This window comes from Pleurodeles waltl, chromosome 11 (genome assembly GCF_031143425.1).
Source record: "Pleurodeles waltl isolate 20211129_DDA chromosome 11, aPleWal1.hap1.20221129, whole genome shotgun sequence".
Lineage (NCBI taxonomy): Eukaryota > Metazoa > Chordata > Amphibia > Caudata > Salamandridae > Pleurodeles > Pleurodeles waltl.
This window is the reverse complement of record NC_090450.1, coordinates 177,941,133-177,962,914: the sequence shown is the minus strand read 5'-3', so window position 1 is coordinate 177,962,914 and position 21,782 is coordinate 177,941,133. Positions and strand designations below refer to the sequence as shown.

At 47.8% G+C, this 21,782-nt stretch overlaps 1 protein-coding gene across 2 annotated transcripts in view; it reads right to left on the bottom strand.

Moving 5' to 3' along the window:
- The window catches only part of VWA5A (von Willebrand factor A domain containing 5A), a 368,835-nt gene that overhangs the window by 223,721 nt on the left and 123,332 nt on the right, over nucleotides 1-21,782 (bottom strand). For both annotated transcript variants that reach the window (XM_069213389.1, XM_069213388.1), the window contains exons 6-8: nucleotides 18,787-18,901; nucleotides 17,553-17,722; nucleotides 11,825-11,913 (exon numbers count right to left, since the gene is read on the bottom strand). In XM_069213389.1, the coding sequence (XP_069069490.1) occupies nucleotides 11,825-11,913; nucleotides 17,553-17,722; nucleotides 18,787-18,901 (374 nt within the window). The remainder of the gene's footprint in view (nucleotides 1-11,824; nucleotides 11,914-17,552; nucleotides 17,723-18,786; nucleotides 18,902-21,782) is intronic.

The window sequence follows — 21,782 nt, the reverse complement described above, 5'->3', positions numbered from 1 at the left end:
CTTGAATTGGTAATGTATTCCTTTGAATACAAACCTTAGGTATTTCCTGTGCGATGGGTGTATTGGTATATGGAAATAAGCATCCTTGAGGTCTAAAGTTGCCATGTAGTCGTGTAGTTTTAGCAATGGCAATACTTCTTGTAGTGTGACCATGTGAAAGTGGTCTGATTTGATGAAAGTGTTCACTACTCTGAGGTCTAGGATTGGTCTCAGCGTTTTGTCCTTCTTTGGTATCAGAAAGTACAGTGAGTAAACTCCTGTGTTTATTTGTGTGTTTGGCACTAATTCGATTGCATTCTTTTGCAATAGTGCCTGCACTTCTATCTCCAGGAGATTGGAATGGTGTGTTGTCAAATTTTGTGCTTTTGGTGGTATGTTTGGAGGGAATTGTAGAAATTCTATGCAATAACCATGTTGGATAATTGCTAGAACCCAAGTGTCTGTAGTGATTTCCTCCCATGCTTTGTAATAATGACTTATTCTTCCCCCCACTGGTGTTGTGTGGAGGGGGTGAGTGACATGTGAGTCACTGTTTAGTAGTAGGGGTTTTGGGGCTCTGAAATCTTCCTCTATTTCTAGGGAATTGCCCTCCTCTATATTGTCCCCGAAAACCTCCTCTATACTGTCCCTGGTAACTGGACGGTGTTGCTTGTGAGGTGCTGGCTTGTGTGCTCTGACCCCGAAACCCCCCTCGAAAGGGCGTTTTACGGAATGTGCTGTAATTCCCTCTGCTCTGCGGGGAGTAGAGTGCGCCCATGGCTTTGGCAGTGTCCGTATCTTTTTTGAGTTTCTCAATCGCTGTGTCCACTTCTGGACCGAACAGTTCTTTTTCATTAAAAGGCATATTGAGAACTGCTTGTTGAATCTCTGGTTTAAATCCAGACGTTCGGAGCCATGCATGCCTTCTGATAGTTACAGATGTATTAATTGTCCGTGCAGCTGTATCTGCAGCGTCCATGGAGGAGCGGATCTGGTTGTTGGAAATGGTCTGTCCCTCCTCAACCACTTGTTTTGCCCTATTTTGTAAGTCCTTGGGCAGATGTTCAATGAGATGTTGCATCTCGTCCCAGTGGGCTCTGTCATAGCGCGCAAGTAGTGCCTGGGAGTTCGCGATGCGCCACTGGTTTGCAGCTTGTGCTGCGACTCTTTTACCAGCTGCATCGAACTTGCGGCTTTCTTTATCTGGGGGTGGTGCATCTCCAGATGTGTGAGAGTTGGCCCTTTTCCTAGCTGCTCCTACAACGACAGAGTCTGGTGGCAGCTGTGTAGTGATGAAAACCGGGTCTGTAGGAGGCGCCTTATACTTTTTTTCCACCCTTGGTGTGATTGCCCTACTTTTGACCGGCTCCTTAAAGATTTCTTTCGCGTGCCGGAGCATACCAGGGAGCATAGGCAGGCTTTGGTATGAGCTGTGGGTGGAGGAGAGTGTGTTGAATAAAAAATCATCCTCGACCTGTTCTGAGTGGAGGCTTACGTTGTGAAATTGTGCTGCTCTAGCCACCACTTGAGAATACGCGGTGCTGTCTTCTGGTGGAGATGGCTTCGTAGGGTATGCCTCCGGACTGTTATCTGACACTGGGGCGTCGTATAGGTCCCATGCGTCTTGATCTTGGTCACCCTGGCTTATGGTGGTGTGAGCTGGGGAGTGTGATGGAGTTCGTGCTGGTGAGACGTTAATCACGGGCGGAGGAGAGGGTGGTGGGGTAACTCTTTTCACCACTTTTGGTTGTGGTGTCTGTTCAGTCTGGAACTCCAACCTTCTCTTTCTCCTAATGGGGGGAAGGGTGCTTATTTTTCCTGTCCCCTGCTGTATGAAGATACGCTTTTGCGTATGGTCCACATCAGTTGCTTGTAGCTCTTCCTCAAACCTATGCTTTTGCATTTGGGAGGTTAGCGAGTGCTCTTCTGTATAAGAGCCTGAAGCTGGGTCGCTTGCAGTTTGTTTCGGCATCGAAACCCTGTCTGCGTGTTTTTTCGGCTCCGAGGTGACTTTTTTCTTTTTCGGGGCCGAAACCTCTCGGTGTCGATCTTCTTCGGTGCCGCTGTCTCGGCGTCGAGCCGTGTCCACACCGGCATCTCGGTGTCGAGGCTTGTCTCCAGCACTTTCTCGGTCCCGAGAAGGCTGCGTGCCGGTGTCTCGACCGGAGTCGGACGACCTCGGCACTGTTTGGGCCTTTTTCGGTGCCGACGGTCGGTCACCGAATTTATGGGTGGAGCCATGGCCGGATGGCAGTGGCGTCCCCTGGGCCTTGTAAATGTTTCTCTGTGTGGTTTTCGACGTCTTACTCACGGTTTGTGTATCGTCGAATCCTTCGGAGTCCGATTCTTGGATCGAGAAGGTACCTTCCTCTTCCTGCTCCTCGAACTCTCAGTGGGCTGTCGGCGCGGACGCCATCTGAAGTCTTCTGGCTCGACGGTCTCGGAGTGTCTTTCGGGACCGGAACGCACGACAGGCCTCAAAGGTGTCTTCACTGTGCTCAGGTGACAGGCACAGGTTACAGACCAAGTGTTGGTCTGTATAGGGGTATTTATTGTGGCATTTGGGGCAGAAACGGAACGGGGTCCGTTCCATCGGCGTTCTTCAGCACGCGGTCGGGCCGACCAGGCCCCGACGGGGGATCGAAAAACTACCCCGAAGGGCACCGGAGCTCTTCGATCTTCGATGCGGTGTGGAATCTAAGTACGCCGATCCCGAACGCAACAATACCGACGAAAATCTTCCGAAATTAGCTAATTTTCCGTTCCGAAACTCGGAGCGACAGGAACACGTCCGAACCCGATGGCGGAAAAAAAACAATCGAAGATGGAGTCGACGCCCATGCGCAATGGAGACAAAAGGAGGAGTCACTCGGTCCCGTGACTCGAAAGACTTCTTCGAAGAAAAACAACTTGTAACACTCCGGCCCAACACCAGATGGCGAGCTATTGCAAAACATGCGTATCTACAGCGACAGATGCCATCGAACTATATATTCTCAAATAGCGAAATGATTACTTAAAATAGTAAGAGAAACCATGGTCTATACTGTTTGGTTATTGGCAATAAAATAAAGACAGCAGTACTTAATGATGTTGTCAGAATGTAAAATGTTAGAAGAAAAACTTTGCACTATTAAAAAAAAACACAGCTTGCTTGAGACTGTGGAAGGTTTCTTCTTTCGGGTAAAGCTAACAATGGGTGCTGATTGGAATCAGAATGCTTAGGTTTTGTTCCCCTTTCATTAAAGATTGTTGATAAAGCAACGGGCAGTGGGCAGGGCCAGTAGAATTATTCAATTCTATGGCTGCGATGCTTTAAAACATAATTATAGGTTTACCTCACTTGCCACATAAAAATGGCACATCATATGGTATTTGTTGCTAAAATCATTACACATAGTAGTGCCAGAAAATCAGCCACATTACTTGCACTTTTCTTGCAGCATAGTTTGGATTATCCTACAGAATAATTTGGTCCTCCACTGCACTATAATCCTTTTCACTCTGACCATGGTAAAGATTTGCAGAGTAGTTTAGGTACTACCATTATGATTAAACCCATATTTCACAGGACATGTGAACTATTTTCTGCATATACACTAAGGCCCTCATTACAACATTGGCGGTAAATCCCGCTTACCGCCGTGCAGAAGACAGCCAACACACCGCCGTGGCCGCGGAATACCGCCACGGTCATTATGACCCACAGCTCGGAATCCTCCAAAATCCAGACACCCACACAAGTCCGCCACACCAAAGGTCGGTGATAAACTGGCGAAAACAAAACCTCCACCGTAACGCCAACAGGAATACACCCACACTATCACGACACATGAATCCACGCGGCGGTCTTTCAAACGCGGTGTTCCATTGGCGGTACACACCGCCGCGCTCAAAATACACACACACTTACAAAACACAACCACATTCGACATTTCGAAATAAACACACCTGATACACATACCACTCCCACACACCCAATACAATATAAAACACACACCCACATCACCCACAAACCCCTACGACAACAATTGCGACAGAAGGCCAGAGAGAGACACCACCAGAATCAACAATTGCATCCACAGGCACTCAATGCCATCACTTACACAACATCCACGCACCTCACACCACACACCTCTAAATATCACCCCACACATCACAACACACACCAGCCCACACATCACCCACACCACCCCATGGCACCACAAAGACACCCCAGGTTCTCGGAGGAGGAGCTCAGGGTCATGGTGGAGGAAATCATCCGGGTAGAACCACAACTATTCAGATCACAGGGGCAGCACACCACCATAGCTAGGAAGATGGAGTTATGGCGAAGAATAGTCGACAGGGTCAACGCAGTAGGACAGCACCCAAGAACTAGGGATGACATCAGGAAGAGGTGGAACGACCTACGGGGGAAGGTGCGTTCAGTGGTCTCAAGACACCACCTGGCGGTTCAGAGGACTGACGGCGGACCCCCACCTCCTCCCCCAGAACTCACTACATGGGAGGAGCAGGTCTTGGCTATACTGCATCCGGAGGGCCTCGCAGGAGTCGCAGGAGGAATGGACTCTGGTAAGTCTAACCTTTAACTACTTCATCCCCAACCCACATGCCCCCACCCTCGCCCTCACTCCCATCACTCCAACCCCTCACGTATGTCCCAATATCACAAACCACACATCCCAAGCACTGCATGTAACACCAAAGCATGGACACCCATCACCAAAGCATGTATACTATACATACCCACACAGAGCCCTAAACCATTGTCACACAAGGTCCCACAAAGGAATGCAAGCACTGGGGTACATGGTCACCCAGCCATTGCACACCAAGGCACACACAGATGCAATAATCATGCATTTACACCCCTGCAGGACCCCTACCCAACGTCACCGGACAGGAGGCACCAGGCGTGTCCACTCCACCCACAGAAGAGGCCCACAGTGATGACAGCAGCTCTGTCCAACTGGATCAAGATGACCAGCCCGGCCCATCTGGGACCTCGGGACAGTCAGTTCCCCTAACACTGGCACAGGCCACTACAGAACTTGCCCCCTCTGGAAACACCAGCACAGCACCCACCCAGCGGGCCCATCCCTCTGTCCCCAGGACACGCAATCAGCAGTGTATCCACCACTACAGGGAACCCAGGCTAACCCACCACCCCAACAACAACAGGGACCTGGGGGTAGTGGGCACACGGTTCAGGGGACAGAGGCACAGGAACACAGGGGAACTGGGAGGACTGCTGTGCGACAGAGGGAGGACAGGCCCAGGGAACCCACTCTCCACGAGGCCCTCTCCAACATCATGTGAGCATACCACCATTCCAAGGAGATGATGGCAACGGTACTGGCCAAGTTTCAGGAGACCCAGCGGCTGCAGGAGGAACAGTATTGGGCTTCAAACAGGAACTCAAGTCCATCAACACCACCCTGGGCACCATTGTAGGGGTGTTGAAGGACCTTGTCAACACCAGGAGGGACACTGTGGCACAACAAGGGGCCCCTGACACTAGCCTGGACGATGAACTGCCCACCGCCTCCGCTGGCGCTAGTGGACAGGAGGCACCGCCAGAGGACCACCTCACCAGCACCCCACCCCCTGTAGATGGAGAACCACCCCGCAAGCGGTCCCCGAGATCCAGGACAAAGACAGATAACAATGCCAAGACCCCGCCAATAAATGAGACCACCCTGATTGTCACCCTTCTGTCCCATTTTGTAACCCTGTCCATCCTTAAACTACCCTAGCTCCACTTCCTATGCCCCTTTGGACAATGCACCTGTGTGACTAATAGACTGGACTCTGCCATGGACATTCCTCCACCATCACCCCTGACCATTTTACCCACCCATCCACTAATTTGCACATAAATAAACACCCTTAAATCACAAATCAATCAGGAGTCTGTCAGTGCTTTCGAAAATGTGTATTAGCAATAACAGTTGAAAAATGCTATATCCAATGTAATGTCAACATACCTATGTCACACAGCTCTAGTCCATGCGGAAACAAAGCAGATGTCACACAGTGGGACCCACAGCTCTGAAAACGTAAGGGAAAGTGACAACTCAGTGACCATACACTGGGTGAATATGACAGACAGATGAGAGGTAGTAGATTTAAATCAGATGTAGCAGGCAGTGTTGTCTTCTTACCTGTGTCTCACTGGAAGTATTGATGAATAACCGTAGTTCTGTTGTCGATATCCTCTTCCTCAGCTTCCTCGTCTTCGCTGTCCAGAGGCTCCACAGCTGCCACAACACCTCCATCTGGACCATCCTCCTGCAGAAAAGGCACCTGTTGTCGCAAAGCCAATTTTTGAAGCATACAGCAGGCCACGATGATCTGGCACACCTTCTTAGGTGAGTAGAATAGGGAACCACCTGTCATATGGAGGCACCGGAACCTGGCCTTCAGGAGGGCGAAGGTCCACTCTATAATCCTCCTAGTTCGCCCATGGGCCTCATTGTAGCGTTCCTCTGCCCTTGTCCTGGGATTCCTCACTGGGGTCAGTAGCCATGACTGGTTGGGGTAACGAGAGTCACCTGCAAATGTCGAGGGACAACTGTTAGACACACACTAACTCATAGGGACATCCCCAGACCCAGACACCTAGTCACACTGTATGTGGTCCATGTCCTCACCTGATAGCCACACACGGTGCCTCTGGAGTTGCCCCATCACATAAGGGATGCTGCTATTCCTCAGAATGTAGGCGTCATGCACTGAGCCAGGAAACTTGGCATTCACATGGGAGATATACTGGTCGACCAAACAATCCATCTGCACATTCATCAAATGGTAACTCTTCTGGTTTCTGTACACCTGTTCACTCCTGCGGGGGTGGGGGGGGAATAAAGGCCACATGTGTACCATCAATGGCACCTATGATGTTGGGGATATGTCCTAGGGCATAGAAGTGACCTTTCACTGTGGGCAAATCCTCCACCTGAGGGAAAACGATGTAGCTCCGCATGTGTTTCAGCAGGGCAGACAGCACTCTGGACAACACGTTGGAAAACATAGGCTGGGACATCCCTGATGCTATGGCCAATGTAGTTTGAAAAGACCCACTTGCTAGGAAATGGAGTACTGACAGCATCTGAACTTGAGGGGGGATTTCTGTGGGATGGCGGATAGCCGACATCAGGTCTGGCTCCAACTGGGCACACAGTTCCTGGAATGCGGTACGATCAAGTCTATAGGTGATGATCACATGTCGCTCCTCCTTTGTCGACAGGTCCACCAGCGGTCTGTACACCAGAGGATTTCGCCATCTCCTCACATGCCCCAGTGGACGGTGCCTATGGATGAGAACAGCGAGCAGAGAGTGAAACAACAGGTACGTAAACACAGCTTTATTTGAAAAATGTACCACATCGACATATGCCTGTATTAGTGTTTAAGCAAGGCCTAGATATGTGTGACACAGTCCAAAATAATGCCATGTAGCCCCCTGAAATGGCGACTGCCTGACCTGTAAAGTGGGACAAGGGGATATGAGGTAACTGCGCTGGCGTTGTACACCGTTGCGGTAGGCGGTCGAAGACCGCGGCACAATCCTGCATTGGTTAACATTGGACCCTATGGGTCCTAGGAGCCAATGACGATGTACGCCGGCGGTGATGGTACGCACCGCCGCGGATGTGACCGCCATTTCTCTCTGTTCAATCACTTGATACCTGATCTTCGACAGGAGCGGACCTACACTGCAAGTGCTGCTGTGACCTCAGTCTGGAAGAGGCAATGGCTCATGTGTCTGAGCACGGAGGAGTTGGACAAACTAGTGGATGGGGTCCTCCCCCAGTACACGCTACTCTACGGTCCTCCAGTCAAACAGGTAAGTACACTGTGAGCATGCTGGATGGGCAATGCCTGTGTGGAGTGGTGTGGTTGAAAGATAGCGGGGGAGAATGAGGTGTGCATGAAACAACGGGGAATGCATGTGCGTCATGGCAAGGGTAGGGACGCGGGCCAATGACTGTGCGGGCGGTAATATCATCTCTTTTTCCCCTGTACTCTTCATGTAGGTCAGCGCCCACCAAAAGAAGGACATTTGGCGTGCCATCGCCAAGGACGTCCGGACCCTGGGGGTCTACCACAGACGGAGCACCCACTGCCGGAAAAGATGGGAGGACATTCGCCGCTGGAGCAAGAAGACGGTGGAGGCTCAGCTGAGGATGGCCTCCCAATGTGGAAGGGGTACCCGTCGCAGCATGACCCCCCTGATGTTACGAATCTTGGCGGTGGCGTACCCGGATTTGGATGGGCGCTTGAGGGCATCACAGCAGCCACAAGGGGGTGAGTACACTCTCATTCTGCTGATTCAGCGCGCATTGGAGTTGTCTGGGTCGGGGAGGTGGGCTGTGGGTTCCCCTAGGCCAGGGCGAGTTTAGTAGGCAAGGTCCCTTTTTAAGGCAGGCCCTGTGGCACACCACCCCACCTGTGTACAGAGCCAACTACACCTAGTCAGGCTCCTGTGACATCCATGTGTGCAGCAATCATGCATAGCCTTGTACCCCATGTCCCTGTGATTGATTAGGGAACTCCAAGTGCATGGCGTAGTGCAGAGGGCTGCTGTGTCTGTAGTGTCCGCCAACGGTAGCAGTACTGCATGCACTGAACATGTCTTTCTTCTGTCTTCCCCCCCTTTTTTGTAGTCTCCCTGTTCTTGTGTGCATTAGCATCATCAGGAGGAGGAGCAGTGGCACCGGGGCAGGAGGGAGCTGCATCCCACATGGCCCTGGTGGGTGACACAACAGAGTCTGATTTCACCAGTGGGACGGAGGGCGAGGGGAGCTCCACGGTGGGGACAGGAGCTGAGACCAGCGAAACGGACTCCTCCTCTGATGGGAGCTCCTTTGCGGTGGCAGGCCCCTCTGTGCCCTCCGCATCTACAGGTACAGCCGCCACCCCCCCTACCAGCACTGCCCCGTGCCCGCTCACCCAGGAAGGTGGGCATCTCCTTCGCCCCAGGCACCCCTGCTGCCCTCAGTGAGGAGGCCATTCACCTTCTCAGGTCCCTCACTGTTGGGCAGTCTACCATTCTGAATGTCATCCAGGGTGTAGAGAGGCAGTTGCAACAAACTAATGCATACCTGGAGGGCCTCAGCACTAATGGCAGCCATTGTCCCTGTCTCTAGCCTCCCCCCCTCCAACATCCTCCACCCAGACCCAAACCCCTGTACCTCAGCCTCAGCCTGTACCTCAGCCTATCCCAAGCACACCATCAGACCAGCATGCACACACCTCAATACACAAGGTAAGCTCAGGCAAACATAAGCACCACACATCCCACAGGCACTCACGCAAGCATCATACACGTGAAGACACACCAACATCCACTGCCTCCACTGTGTCCCCCTCCTCCCTCCCTGTCTCGTCTACACTCACACCTGCATGCACTACATCGTCAGCCACTGCGTCCATCACCACCACACCTCGCTCACGTGCAGTCACCACCCCCACTACCATTCACACATCCCCTGTGTCCTCTACCAGTGTGTCTGTGAGCCTTCCTCCCAAAGTACACAAACGCAGCCACCCAACAGCCATCCACCTCACGACAGCCTCCAGCCCTTCACCCCAAGTCAGCAATTGTACACCTCCTACAACCACTACCTCTTCCTCCACTCCCAAACCCCCTCCATCTACCCATCCCAGTGCTCCCAAAAAACTTTTCCTGGCCAAACTTGACCTCTTCCCCTCACCTCCCCCAACCCTTCCGACTCCTAGGGGCCGCCTCTCCAGGTCCCAAACCAGCACCTCAGCAACAACATATGCGGGACCAGTGCCAGTTGTAACCGGCTTCTGGAGTGCGTCAGGCAGCAGGGCAGCCAGTGTGGCAAGGAGCCAGAGCACAGACAGTCCCCCACCTGTAAAGCACAAAAAGTTGGCCAGTGCACCTTGGGAGAGTGGAAAGAAATCAGTCACCAAAGCCGCTCCCAGGGGTACAGTTGGGAGTGTGGAGACAGCTGCGCCACCATCCAAGGTGGGGAAGGGGCACAGGAAAACCAGCAAGTCTGGGCCGCCACCAGCACCGCTGCCCAGGGCACAACCGCCACCAGCAGCGGTGCCCAGGACACCACCGCCACTAGCACAGCTGCCCAGGACACTACCACCACCAGCACTGCTGCTCAGGACACTACCACCACCAGCACCGCAGGGCAGTGAGCGCCAAAGTTTCAGACGTTACGGAGGCCGCCACGAGCTGGACGAAGCACTCTGGGCACCAAGCCCCCTCCAGAACTAGTGGAGAAGGAGATCCACTACCTCAGTCCTTGGCCGGATGAAGCACTCTGGGCACAAAGCCCCCTCCAGAACCAGTGGAGAATGACATCCACTACCTCAGTCCTGGGCAAGATGAAGCACTCTGGGCACAAAGCCCCCTCCAGAACCAGTGGAGTAAGGCATCCACTACCTCAGTCCTGGGCAGGATGAAGCACTCAGGGCACAAAGCCCCCTCCAGAACCAGTGGAGAATCACATCCACTACCTCAGTCCTTGGCAGGATGAAGCACTCTGGGCACAAAGCCCCCTCCAGAACCAGTGGAGACTGTTATCCACTTGCGAGACTGTGGCTCTGCACTCCCCAGGATTGATCATTGGGCATGGAGCCCCCTCGTGTATCTGGCGTCGTGCACTCATCCGGCTGCGTTGACCCCACCCTTCCCTTCCCCCTGAGGTGCCTGTTTTATTTCTATCTGATGCCCCAGCAGTGTTCTCTCCACCTTGTTCGGGTATTGTGTGTGGGCCTCACCCATGCCTTTTGGGCCCAGTGGTCCACGGACTATGATGGTGGAATCCCTTGGACTTGTATTCTTCTTGTATATATTTGTTTATAGTGTGAATATCTTTATATATGTATATATTTTTTAATACGGACTTTGATTATATTACAATCATTTGACTAATTTCCTTTTGTCCTTGCATTCTTCCAGGGGGGGTTGAGGGGTGTAACTGTGATGTATCATGCTGTATTTGTGTGTGTGTGTGTTGTCGTGGGTGAGGGTGGGGGTGGGAGGTTTGCATGTTGTGTGTGTGTGTGTCACTGTTTTTCCCTCCCCCCTCCCCTGTGTCGTACGTGCAGTACTCACTGTGCTCTTCGTCGCCAGCATTCGTTCTCCTGGTAGAGGAGCAGGAAGATAAGGGCTGGCAGGATCTGAAGTTCCGGTTCCATGGCGTCCCGGTTCCTCGTGGGATGTGTAGAGGTAAGCGCTTCCCCTTCGAAGTCCTGTTTCCGCCGTGTTTTTGTTCGCGGTGAATCCGCCCCAGAAAAGGTGGCAGTTTGGCCAGTTGTAATTCCATCGGCGGTACATTGTCTTCCACCTGTCTGTTGGCGGTTACCGCCGCAGTGTTTGTTTGTACCGCCGTGGCGGTCGGAGTGTTAAAATGATGGTCTATGTTGGCGGTTTCCGCCACAGTCGTAATTCTATTTTTTTACCGCCGGCCTGTTGGCGGTTTTACCGCCGCTTTAACACCGACCGCCAGGGTTGTAATGACCACCTAAGTCACTTAATTGATCAAGCTACTGAAGAACCCATAATCTGAACAGGGTCTATCAGTTTGTAGAGCAAGATAGTCTGAAGGTCTCTATTAAAGCGCTTTAAAGACAATGCTATCTTGAGACCAGATCAGGGCAAAAAGGCAATCAAGTTTAAAGCACAACACAGTTGTTTCTTCTCTACTACCCCTTAAGTGGTATACAGGGTGAACAACTCATACATCTATGGAGAGCGCAAAACATGGACAAAAAATAATTGTATCATGCTCAACAAATCATATTTTTGATCTAACAGGAAATAATCAACTCTCAACTCAAACCTGAGACTCACGGGAAGAATGACTGGAAATGGCTTCCAAAGCCGAAAATGTTGAAGTAACAGCCGAGGGGCAAACTCTTGAGTAGGAGCACCATTGTTTCCTGAATGACAAAATGATGAGATGGAACAGCATTAAAAGTTAAAATGCAAACAGGTCACTGGTTTGAAATGTTTTTTCTTTATTTCTCAACAGGTCAGCTATGCCAATTGTTTTGAACTAGTGGAGCTAGCTCCACAAGGGTGACCTTTCACTGATATGACTGGGTCTACTGAAAGAAAAGCGAAAGAAAGCCAACAACTGGAAGTAAGGCAACAGTGTAACAATTTGAAACACAAGGTCACCCACAGTGAAAGTCTTAAACCGAAATAGGCTTATACCAGTATATAGTAGCAGCGGTGATACACTGAAGCACACACTAAATATGGTTCTTAGTGTCTAAAATAATGTAACAAAACAAATGACGGTGCTTGTCCCAACCCGACCTGCTAGTCTAGAGTGCTTTTAACTATTTCTAAACACCAAGAATTTAAACTATGATTAACTTATAATGGGACAGCAAAATTATCAGTTAAGTACAATTATTAAACACAGTAATTTAAAGCCATGAGAAATCATTTTAAAAGATGACCATTGATTTATTCACCGAACTACACATAAAACATACATGTAGGATGGTGAAATCAGTCATTAAATAGTACAGCTGCGGTTCTTAGCTCACAGATGACAGGAGTCATCCCAGTATATGGGCTTTCCTGCAGCCTTTAATTTATGTATTGAAGATCCAACATGGTACAAAGCGGAATATAAGTCACTTTATATCAGGACTTCCTTGGTGGAACAGAAACTGGAAACCACTGGTCTAAACAGAACTGCAGTGTCCTCTATTAGGATAAACATTTGGTGCAGTGTACTCTTGTAATATCAAGCATTCATGTCATAATCTAAATATGGTATTTTTGTAGACTCAACAACCATAGCATTAGTAATTATAAGAGGTAGAACCACACTAATTTATGGCAATTCTAGAAAAACTAAGGAGATTTCAACAAGTTACATCTATGGTAGATCGTCTCAATCACGGGGCCAAAATTGGGCATCTTTCTAATGTCTTGCCCTAGATATTATAAGGATAAGGCCAAAGGGACTCTTATTGCAGACATTTTGCCCCGTGCTGGCTAAGTTCTGGGAGGTGTCATGGGATCGTTAAAAGTATTCATCGGAGAGACTTCAATATCTCTCAGGAGATTATTTGTTTTTGACTAGGCTAAAGAGATGAGTGGCTATGCAAACAGGGCTTTAATTGTTTGTCAGTGTTAAACTAATGTTAAGAAAAGGGCGGCTGAATCCACTTCCATGTAACTCTGGAAAAGTCCCTTTTTTCTCTCCTTAAGAGGCTCTGCCGACGCCTGTGATATTTAAGATGGGACACCCGGCACCCAGCACCCTGATGTAAGAGTAGATGGACTAGCCACAGGGCTACCATGACCTTTACCAGGACGGGCCAATACTTTCGGAAAACATCCAATGACGCTTTCCTCTCCAAGCTTTACTGAATAGACTTTCAGGCACCAGAATGGCACATAACTGCTGCAGATATGGGAAAGCAGTGACCATTATCTTTCAGGATATTCCATCTGTTGTTATATCATGTAGATCAAGCAATACTAGTACTAGACACTCACACCCCAACTGCATTTGATATCCATCTTACCTGGAAAGCTGCCTCTGTCCCTAGACTGGCCCACATACATCAGGTCTCTGTGAATATTGATACATTTTGCTGTACTTGATTGAGAACAACACTAAAGAGCTGGCTAGTCTCCATCTATAAACGAAAGGTAATTTGGCCAAGGATGACCCCGACACTGACAGTCTGGGGGGTATTAGGATGGTTTCCTTGTAGACAATTTAGAAGCAACCTGTAAGGCAGGAGGCAGATCACGATTATCTCCTGGGTCCCCTTGTTTGCTTGTGAGGATGGTAAAGAGGGTTAAGAGGTCCACTGTATCAACAAATACAAAGAACTCAGCAAAGAACCAGGTGACAAATGTGTTCAATTATTTATCGAGTGATAAGTGTCAATGGCCACTTGTATGGCACGTTCTCAAACTTTTATAGTAATACCATAAGAAGTAGTGACGAGGTTGGAGTTGGTTTGCAATTATCATTTCAGTTATTCTACCCATTGATGAGAGATTTGCGACGAAGCAGAACAAGAGTGCCTGAAGTGTTGATATTTTCATTTTTAAGATGGTGTATCTGGTCTGTTTTTAGAGAGAAGGAAAAGTAACTTGCAATAGTTTGGGGAGATGTTACCCTGGTTTCTGCCTCCTTTTAGTCTGTGAAGATGTATGCGTTTCAGGGTGAGGGAGTGTACCTTTAATATCTGGGTAACTTCCTTCCAGTATCTCTTTCTGTTCCGATTTCTCAAAGGACATCCATGTGGTGTGGCTCTCACCAACATGTGTGCTCCTTTGGTCATTGGTGCCTGGCCCTGCCTCAATGTATTCCAAAATTGGTTATTCAATTACTACAATAGGTCTTTACACCCGCTTTTGTTAATGGCAGCCCTGTCCCCACAACCACCTACTTCCCTTCACTGCTCGCCAACTCTCACCTCTTGTTGTTTGCCTTATCAGTGTGTGCAGCCAACATTCACTTTTAATATTGTGCAGCTTTATAACCAGACCCCGGCCTCGTTCTAAGAGCGAAGGCCAATACACTGTTTGCACAGGACTCGGTTTTACCAAATCCCTCACTTCATGGGTGCAGTTTAAACTGGATGCCTGTCAGGGGAGGTGAGCTAGGTCTGTCTTTACAGCTAGATGTCTGCGTATGTGTACCTATTTACTCTTGTGCGCATGTTTGTGCCCCTACTCATTTGTGTGTGTGTGTTTGCCCGAGCGTATGCAGTGTTTATATGTCAACGCACTCATCTATGCTTATTAGCGGGTTTAAAAGGATGTGTTTTCTGTGCGTACTTTATTTACCAGCATGCAAAGAGAGTGGCTGCGTTTTATAGTCCCTTTCCTTCATCCCCACTCTCCTCCCTCTCTCTGTGTAGCTAACCCCCCCGTGGTGTCAAAACTACCCCACTATCCATGTCACCTCCCGCTGGCCGCTTTCAAATTCACCCCCCTCACTTGGCTTCTCCCGCTCCCTGTGATTTTAGTCAACTGCCCTTTCACCCCAAACCCCACTGTCCCACCCCCCCACCCCCATGTCTTTCCTACCCCCGCCCTCGTGTTCACTTCACTGGACTGGAAATGGGGGAGGAGTATATATGGAGCTCTTGCTTGCCCCACTTCTGTCATTCTCAGTTAGCAAACACTGCAGACAGAAGTCACCGGCCGGTTTCCTCTGTTTCCTGCTGCTTGTCAGTGGCTCGGCTCCTTCCAGTACCATGGCTCCCCTTAGTTCCCTTCATGTCCTAAGTCACACAGAGCTGAACATCAAAATTCCTGCACAGAATTCAGGATAGTACATAGTCTCAGTACATACCTCGTTATGCTCAAGACTCAGAGTACTTAAGATACAAGAACACACTTTAATTCAATTCAAGGTTGAGAATTCCCATTGACCATCTCCTTTTGTGGTAATATAATTGACTAGTACCTAGCTGACTTAAAACAAGTGTCAGATCGCTTTTTATTTTATTTTATTTTTTTACTTAAAACCATGTTGCACAGCAGTTTGCTTTTGTGAAACACGTAAAAAAACATTGACAAAACCAATAGATCTGGCATAGATGAAACCTATTGGCTTTGCCAATGCTTGTTTATGAACTGCAATTAAGGCTTTGGTGTGAGATGAGTAAGGAGATGAGATTAGGTTTGCATTACTTGATTGTAATTGTCATTACTTCAATGCTTCCATCCTCACCCTACTACTTATGTCCTGCTCTGCCTCTCAGGGGTACCTAGCCTTTCTTGGATATTTAGCTTGGCACAAGGTCATCAGTTTGTGGGTGCAGGCCCACTTATGGTCTGGGGTAAATATGGCAGTCAGAAATCAACAAATTACTTGATTATACTGCGTACCGCAAGAAAGGTTAGCGCTCCCTCGCTGAGTAAATAACAGAACAGAGAAGGAATAATCAGAGTAATTTAGTCAGTCGTTTTACCTTCTTAACGGAAGACAAACTGAGCACATCTCTAATGTTGAAATGACCCTATAATCTACTCCACAGTGGTATGGAAAGGGATAGTGAGGGTACAAATGATTGCATTTTGCAGTTTATCAAAAAGTACCTTAATAGTAAATACGTTTAGAAATGTAAAGATTCCTCTTTTTTTTAGTAAACTCTCAAATGCGCACAAATAATGTGACATTGAGCTGTTTTCTAACCTGAATGATAAGCGAGCTTGTAGTTGAGAAGAGCATCTTTAATCGTGTAACACATCTTTGCATCTCGTGCTCGAAGCTGTAACGGTTTCCCTGTGAGGTCACCAACTGCTAGTGGGAAATCCCCGCTTCAGAAGGCGGCTGCGTGACTAACGTGCTGAGAAACAAGGCTCCAAGTTGCCTAAGATGCTTCAGAGTCAGTATGTGCGAGAAACACTCACATTCTGCTACAGACTGGTTACCTCTGCTCTCCCTGACCTCTACATGACAACTCACACTTGTTCTCAGTTCATGTTTATGTGCGGGTAATTTTGGCCAACGAGACAAGGGAAAGAAAAAACTGCCTGGTATCACATGTTTTAATAAAGTGGTGAACTCGGGAATGTCCTTGGGGTTATTATGTAAATAGTTCTATATGGCAGGATCCAGTTATTAAATGCAGAAGTAAATAAGCGGGTAAACTACAATGCACAATGAATAAAACCATCAACAGAAGCAACTGAACGAGATTCGAAGGACCCTACTCACATTACAGTTACAATCATCAGTTCAGAAAGAGGCCTTCTGATGGCTTCACTGAGCCTCTCTCTCGTTTGTTCTATGTAAAAACATTGAGGGACAGAAGAGGCAGTACGTAATGCAGGTCACCAATTAGGCCCTTGTTATGAGTGGGCCATTAATGCTGATGGGCCCGGTGAAGAGAGCGACCAGGCCAATCAGAATTAAAAGGTATATGTTTCACATAGAGGCCTCGGCTACTGAACGATAGCGGAAACCAGGATTCCAGCATATTATTTCCCCAAAACATCCAATGCACGTTATTTCCCCATCCAAAGAAATACTGAGGACCTTGGTAAAGGTATTTTTTTTTTTGGGGGGGGGGGGGAGAATAATAGGGATTAATTACTCTGGGCCACTCATAATGAGGGCCCAAGTAGTCAAGTTATTGCCTCTGTGCCCTCTTCAGTGAACCGGCCTTGCTAGCATGTGAAGCTGTTGAGCCAAGGGATGAAGATAAGGGGGGTGGTACCGTCAGCTGTGCATTTTGTCCTTGCATTAACAGGCGCTTCAGCATGGGCACAGCTTTTGGAAATAGTAAGGTTGATCTGCCATGACTTCTCTATACCACCGAGTTTATACTATCTCTCAGAAAAGACGATGACTCCTACCTATGAACCCAAGCCGCTACAACACTTTCTGTTGCTCAGCCTCTGTGGCTCAACCTCTACAGAAAAAGAGAAGCCACCCTTTTGGTGCCACGCACTTGGGCACCCACTGGAAAGTAATAGCATCTGTTTAGTAAGATCTTGCCCATGGAAGAGGGCCAATGTGACATTAGCATGCTGTATTTAAGGAAGAGGAAAGCATGAAATGACTAGATCTCTGTAGTCTGACCTTTGCGCTGTCTATGCGCCGCGGCGAATCAAATTCACTGCCCATACTGCAACTCATACTTCCAGAACGATCCATGAGGAAGATGAACTCCCCACAAGTGGACTGCTCCTGGCTTTCCGGGATGTTCGGGTAAAAATTTAACATCAGATTTACATCTGCCATCAGGGAACCTTCCGGAAGCAAAAAAATAGTCATTTTAAAATATAAGTAACTGGGGATTACAAGCTGCCACAAACGAGGAAGGAAATATGCAAAGATTAAAAAAAAGGTGAGACGGAAATGTACAAAGGGGTAACAAAGGAAGAACAAAACGTTATGTGTGAATATGTTCAACATAAAGTTTTACTAGTCAATGTAGCAAAAGACAAAACAAAGATTGTACACTCTGGAGAAATCCACTTTAGCATAATCGCTAAAAGGTTCACAGCAGTTGCACACATTGAACATGACCTCCTCACAATGAATTTACACCAAACAAACTACATACTGGTGAACGTGGGATTACGAATTGGCATATGAAACCTTTGGACAGATTTACAGAAGGGATTGAGGGGTATTGAATAAAAACCCTGCCAGCTCTCTTACATTTTTATTTACTATCTTATTACCTTATTGGAAGCCCCACAAGTTATTTTTACACTGAAAAGGAATTTAAAAGAAACAGGTTTTCAGAAACTTGAATATATTGTTTGGCATATAGAATTAGGGCAAAATGTGTTTGTTTAAGCCCTGTGAAACCTAGTTGATGACATTTTTTATCAACTGCCTAAACAAAGGGAATATTTTGAGAAACGTGTGCCAAATAGTGCTCTTAGCTGCGGAAGGCTAGCTCCGTATGTTTACCTATAGCGTCTATATGAATATATCTGCCCTTAATTGAGTAGGGAAACTGGAACACATTGTTTAAGAAAGAACCTAGAAAATGTGTATCTGGGTAGTCCACTGTAGAGCAACATGCAGCTTCTTCTCATCCCAACATTTCAATTGCACTGAAAACAGCTTCTGATGTGTATGAATCATGGTGGCATGTGGAGGGTCATCTTGAATCTTGGTTTAATAAGCTAGAAAATGAACACACCAGCTTATCAATGTGCTCATGGCAAATACAATCAGTCGTTCGATTTGTCTGTACGAAAACACACTAAGGAGAGGAATTGTAAGAGGCAGATCAAGTGAGGAAGTAGGTGTGAGAGATGTAAGGATTTTAATAGAACGGGCTTTCTGAATGGCTAACCTGGTGCTGCATTTGGTAGTCCCGCCTCCACAATGACACTGGGTTTGTTCACCTCATTGTAATAAATCAAGAGCTCCACATCTCTGTCAAACTTGTGGTCATCTGCAAGAGACACCTGAAGAACGAAAAAGGAACAGTAAGACAAAAAGGTTATGGGGATATAAAATGTTTTACAGAGACGTAAAATATAAGGATACAATACTGAGAGAAATATATACCCTTTCCTTATTGTCTTTTTGTATGTAAACCATTTTAGCTGTACAGTACTGAAATTCTGCAATTGATGGGCTTGTAACCAGTTGATATGTACCAAGGAGATTCATAGGCAGAATGTTATTCCAGCCCGAAACCACATATCACAGCATCTTGTTTTTAAAACAGCTCACATCTTTGAGTCTACTTTGGAGGCATACAGCCTGCCCAAACCCAATTCCCTAAGGAGATCCATTTTTCCAACCACAGCAGCTCCAGGAGGCCCAGATGTCAACACTTGCCTGAGTGGGCAGGGCCTTCTCCCGTCATTGCGGTAAAAGGCACACAGCACTCCTGCAGCGCAGAACATCTTTGAGTCTACTTTAGGGGTGTACACCATGCCCGAACCCCAAGGACCTAAGGAGACTCATTCCCCCAACCACAGCAGCGCCAGGAGGACAAGGTGTCAACACTTGCCTGAGTGGGTGGAGTCTTCTCCCGCCATTGTGCTAAAAGGCACTCGGCACTCCCTCAGCGCGGGACGCGCGTGGGCCTTGCCCGGGCAAAGCCCAGGCCATGGGCAGGCCCGTTTGCGCCCGTACGCGGCTGGACAAGGCTGGGCCACCCCTCTGAGTGGTTGTCTACACCTCACACAGTTGAAAGGTGAGCATATTCATACTGTGGGCTAAAAGGAAAGTCTGGGGTGTGCTTCCCACTGCTCAAGCCAAACAGTGTTGAGATGATGTTTGAAAGAGTGACTGGGGTGGTATCCACCAAGAGTGCCTTAACCCAAAACAGACTTCCCCTGGGTCAGGGGAGTGGTTTGGGGGTATTATCACCGGGACTTCATTGGCAGCTGTTACGCGGGAGGTTTGGCAGAGGAGGTCGGAACAGGTGTGTTAGGGGCACAGTTTTATAAAGGCATGCCAACAAGAGAAATTCTGAGTACCCGCCTGACTTCTCCCTGCTCTAACAGTCTTCCTCCCAGCCCCAAACCAGCTGCCAAACAGAAACAGATGGCCAGCACATCTATCGGCCCAAAACAACAAATATCAAGGTCGAACCCAGATAGGGGGCTGGCCTTATTGCCACAGAACAACTTTATGAACTGAGGAGATTTGTAATACTTTTAAGTCGATTTTGGCTGAGGAGCTTTGTCCAATTATGGAGCGTTTGGCTACAATAGAGGACCAAGTAGCATCTTACACTCATTCTCCCAATGCAAATTCCCAGCCCAATTAGCAATCAAACTATTGATGGCCCTGCTATACGTGCCCGTGCGGTCAGTCTCAACTTTCCCAGCTTTCCAAGAACCCTACACCTTTCCCCCCAGGGGTGGTGAGCACCTCAGCATCCGCTGCTTTTACTAACAGAAATCCTGATTCTGGACGGGGGAAATATAAGGTGCAAGAAATACTATGTCTATGGGCATCTCAGAGCAATACAGCGCTTTAAAGAGAGGAACCGAAGCCATGGTGAGCAAAACCAGCAGAGAGAAATCTTAAATTTCACCCCTAATGTTGTGGTCAAGGTGGGAGTACCACCCCGAAGTCAAACTAAAGGCTGAGAGCTGGGATCAAATTTTAAATAAAGTTATCTACTGCCTTGGGGGAAATAGAAACCTTTACATCACTGACGGAAATGACATCCTTATGGCACGTAGGGTTAGTTTGATTGGTTCAGCAACTCAAGACATACCTGGGGACTGTAGAGTGGTTAACTTAAGACGTCCAAGTTGTGTGGGAAAACTACTGAGTTTGTTTACAATAAGAATTGTAGAGTCTTTTGGGAGATTAGAAACCAACCCTTTTTTTCCAGATGTTCCAGCCACAGGTTTGGAGTGCCACATACCAGAGGGTGACTGGATTGCCCATTTTCCACAAATCTTTAATCAGAGCTCTTTGGGTGAAAATCGACCTTCCCTATCAGCTGAAGTAAATCCCCCAGTAACTGACGATAAATAGCTCGAGGAGTCAATCCTCAGAGCAGATGTGTCAAACGCCATTTCGAGAGCTGCAGCTGGGAAGGCCCCGGGTCCTGATGGAGTGCCAGTAGATTTGTTAAAGTAAAATTTAGCTTCTTGGGCCCCTTTATTAACTATTGTAGTAAGAGCAGTGTTTAAGACAGGTTCCCCGTCTCCTGGAGGGAATCAACTGTAGTGCCTATATACAAGAAAGTAATAGGAACCTCCCTGTTAATTACTGCCCTATTTTTGCTACGTGACTCCTCTGCAAAAATTCTAGGGCGTGAGATTTTGGGTAAATTGGAAGAATTGGCTGTTGAAAATCATTTTTTTCTGAAGTCCAGGATGTGTTCTAGCCTGGTTTGGACACTGGCATTAAATCTGTCCTTAATTCTTGGGAAGTATGTAAAGGCCAACAGAAGTAAACAATGTGTGAAACAAGGGACCCCTGATGTAAAATACCAGTTCCTGGGGCAGAGAAAATGCAAAGAAAATTACAAAAAAGCCTCCGGGCCACCACTTCTAACTTATATACGTTTAACAGTCTTCAACTTTTAAAATAATACATGTACAGCTAAAAGCAACATCATATTTCATTTATTTGGCAATTCAATATTAATAGATCACAGGTAATGTTCAATCTACCAAGCAATAAAAAAAAAATAACATCAAAAGGATATATATCCAAAAATACAGTCTTACAGCCCGCTGCCCTCATTTGTAAACTCAATCCATTCATCATTCACCCAACCACGCCTCACAACCAAACCCACTTGTTACCATACACACATTTCATATAATTTTATCAAGAACATACTAACTGCGCAAACATAGCAATGCA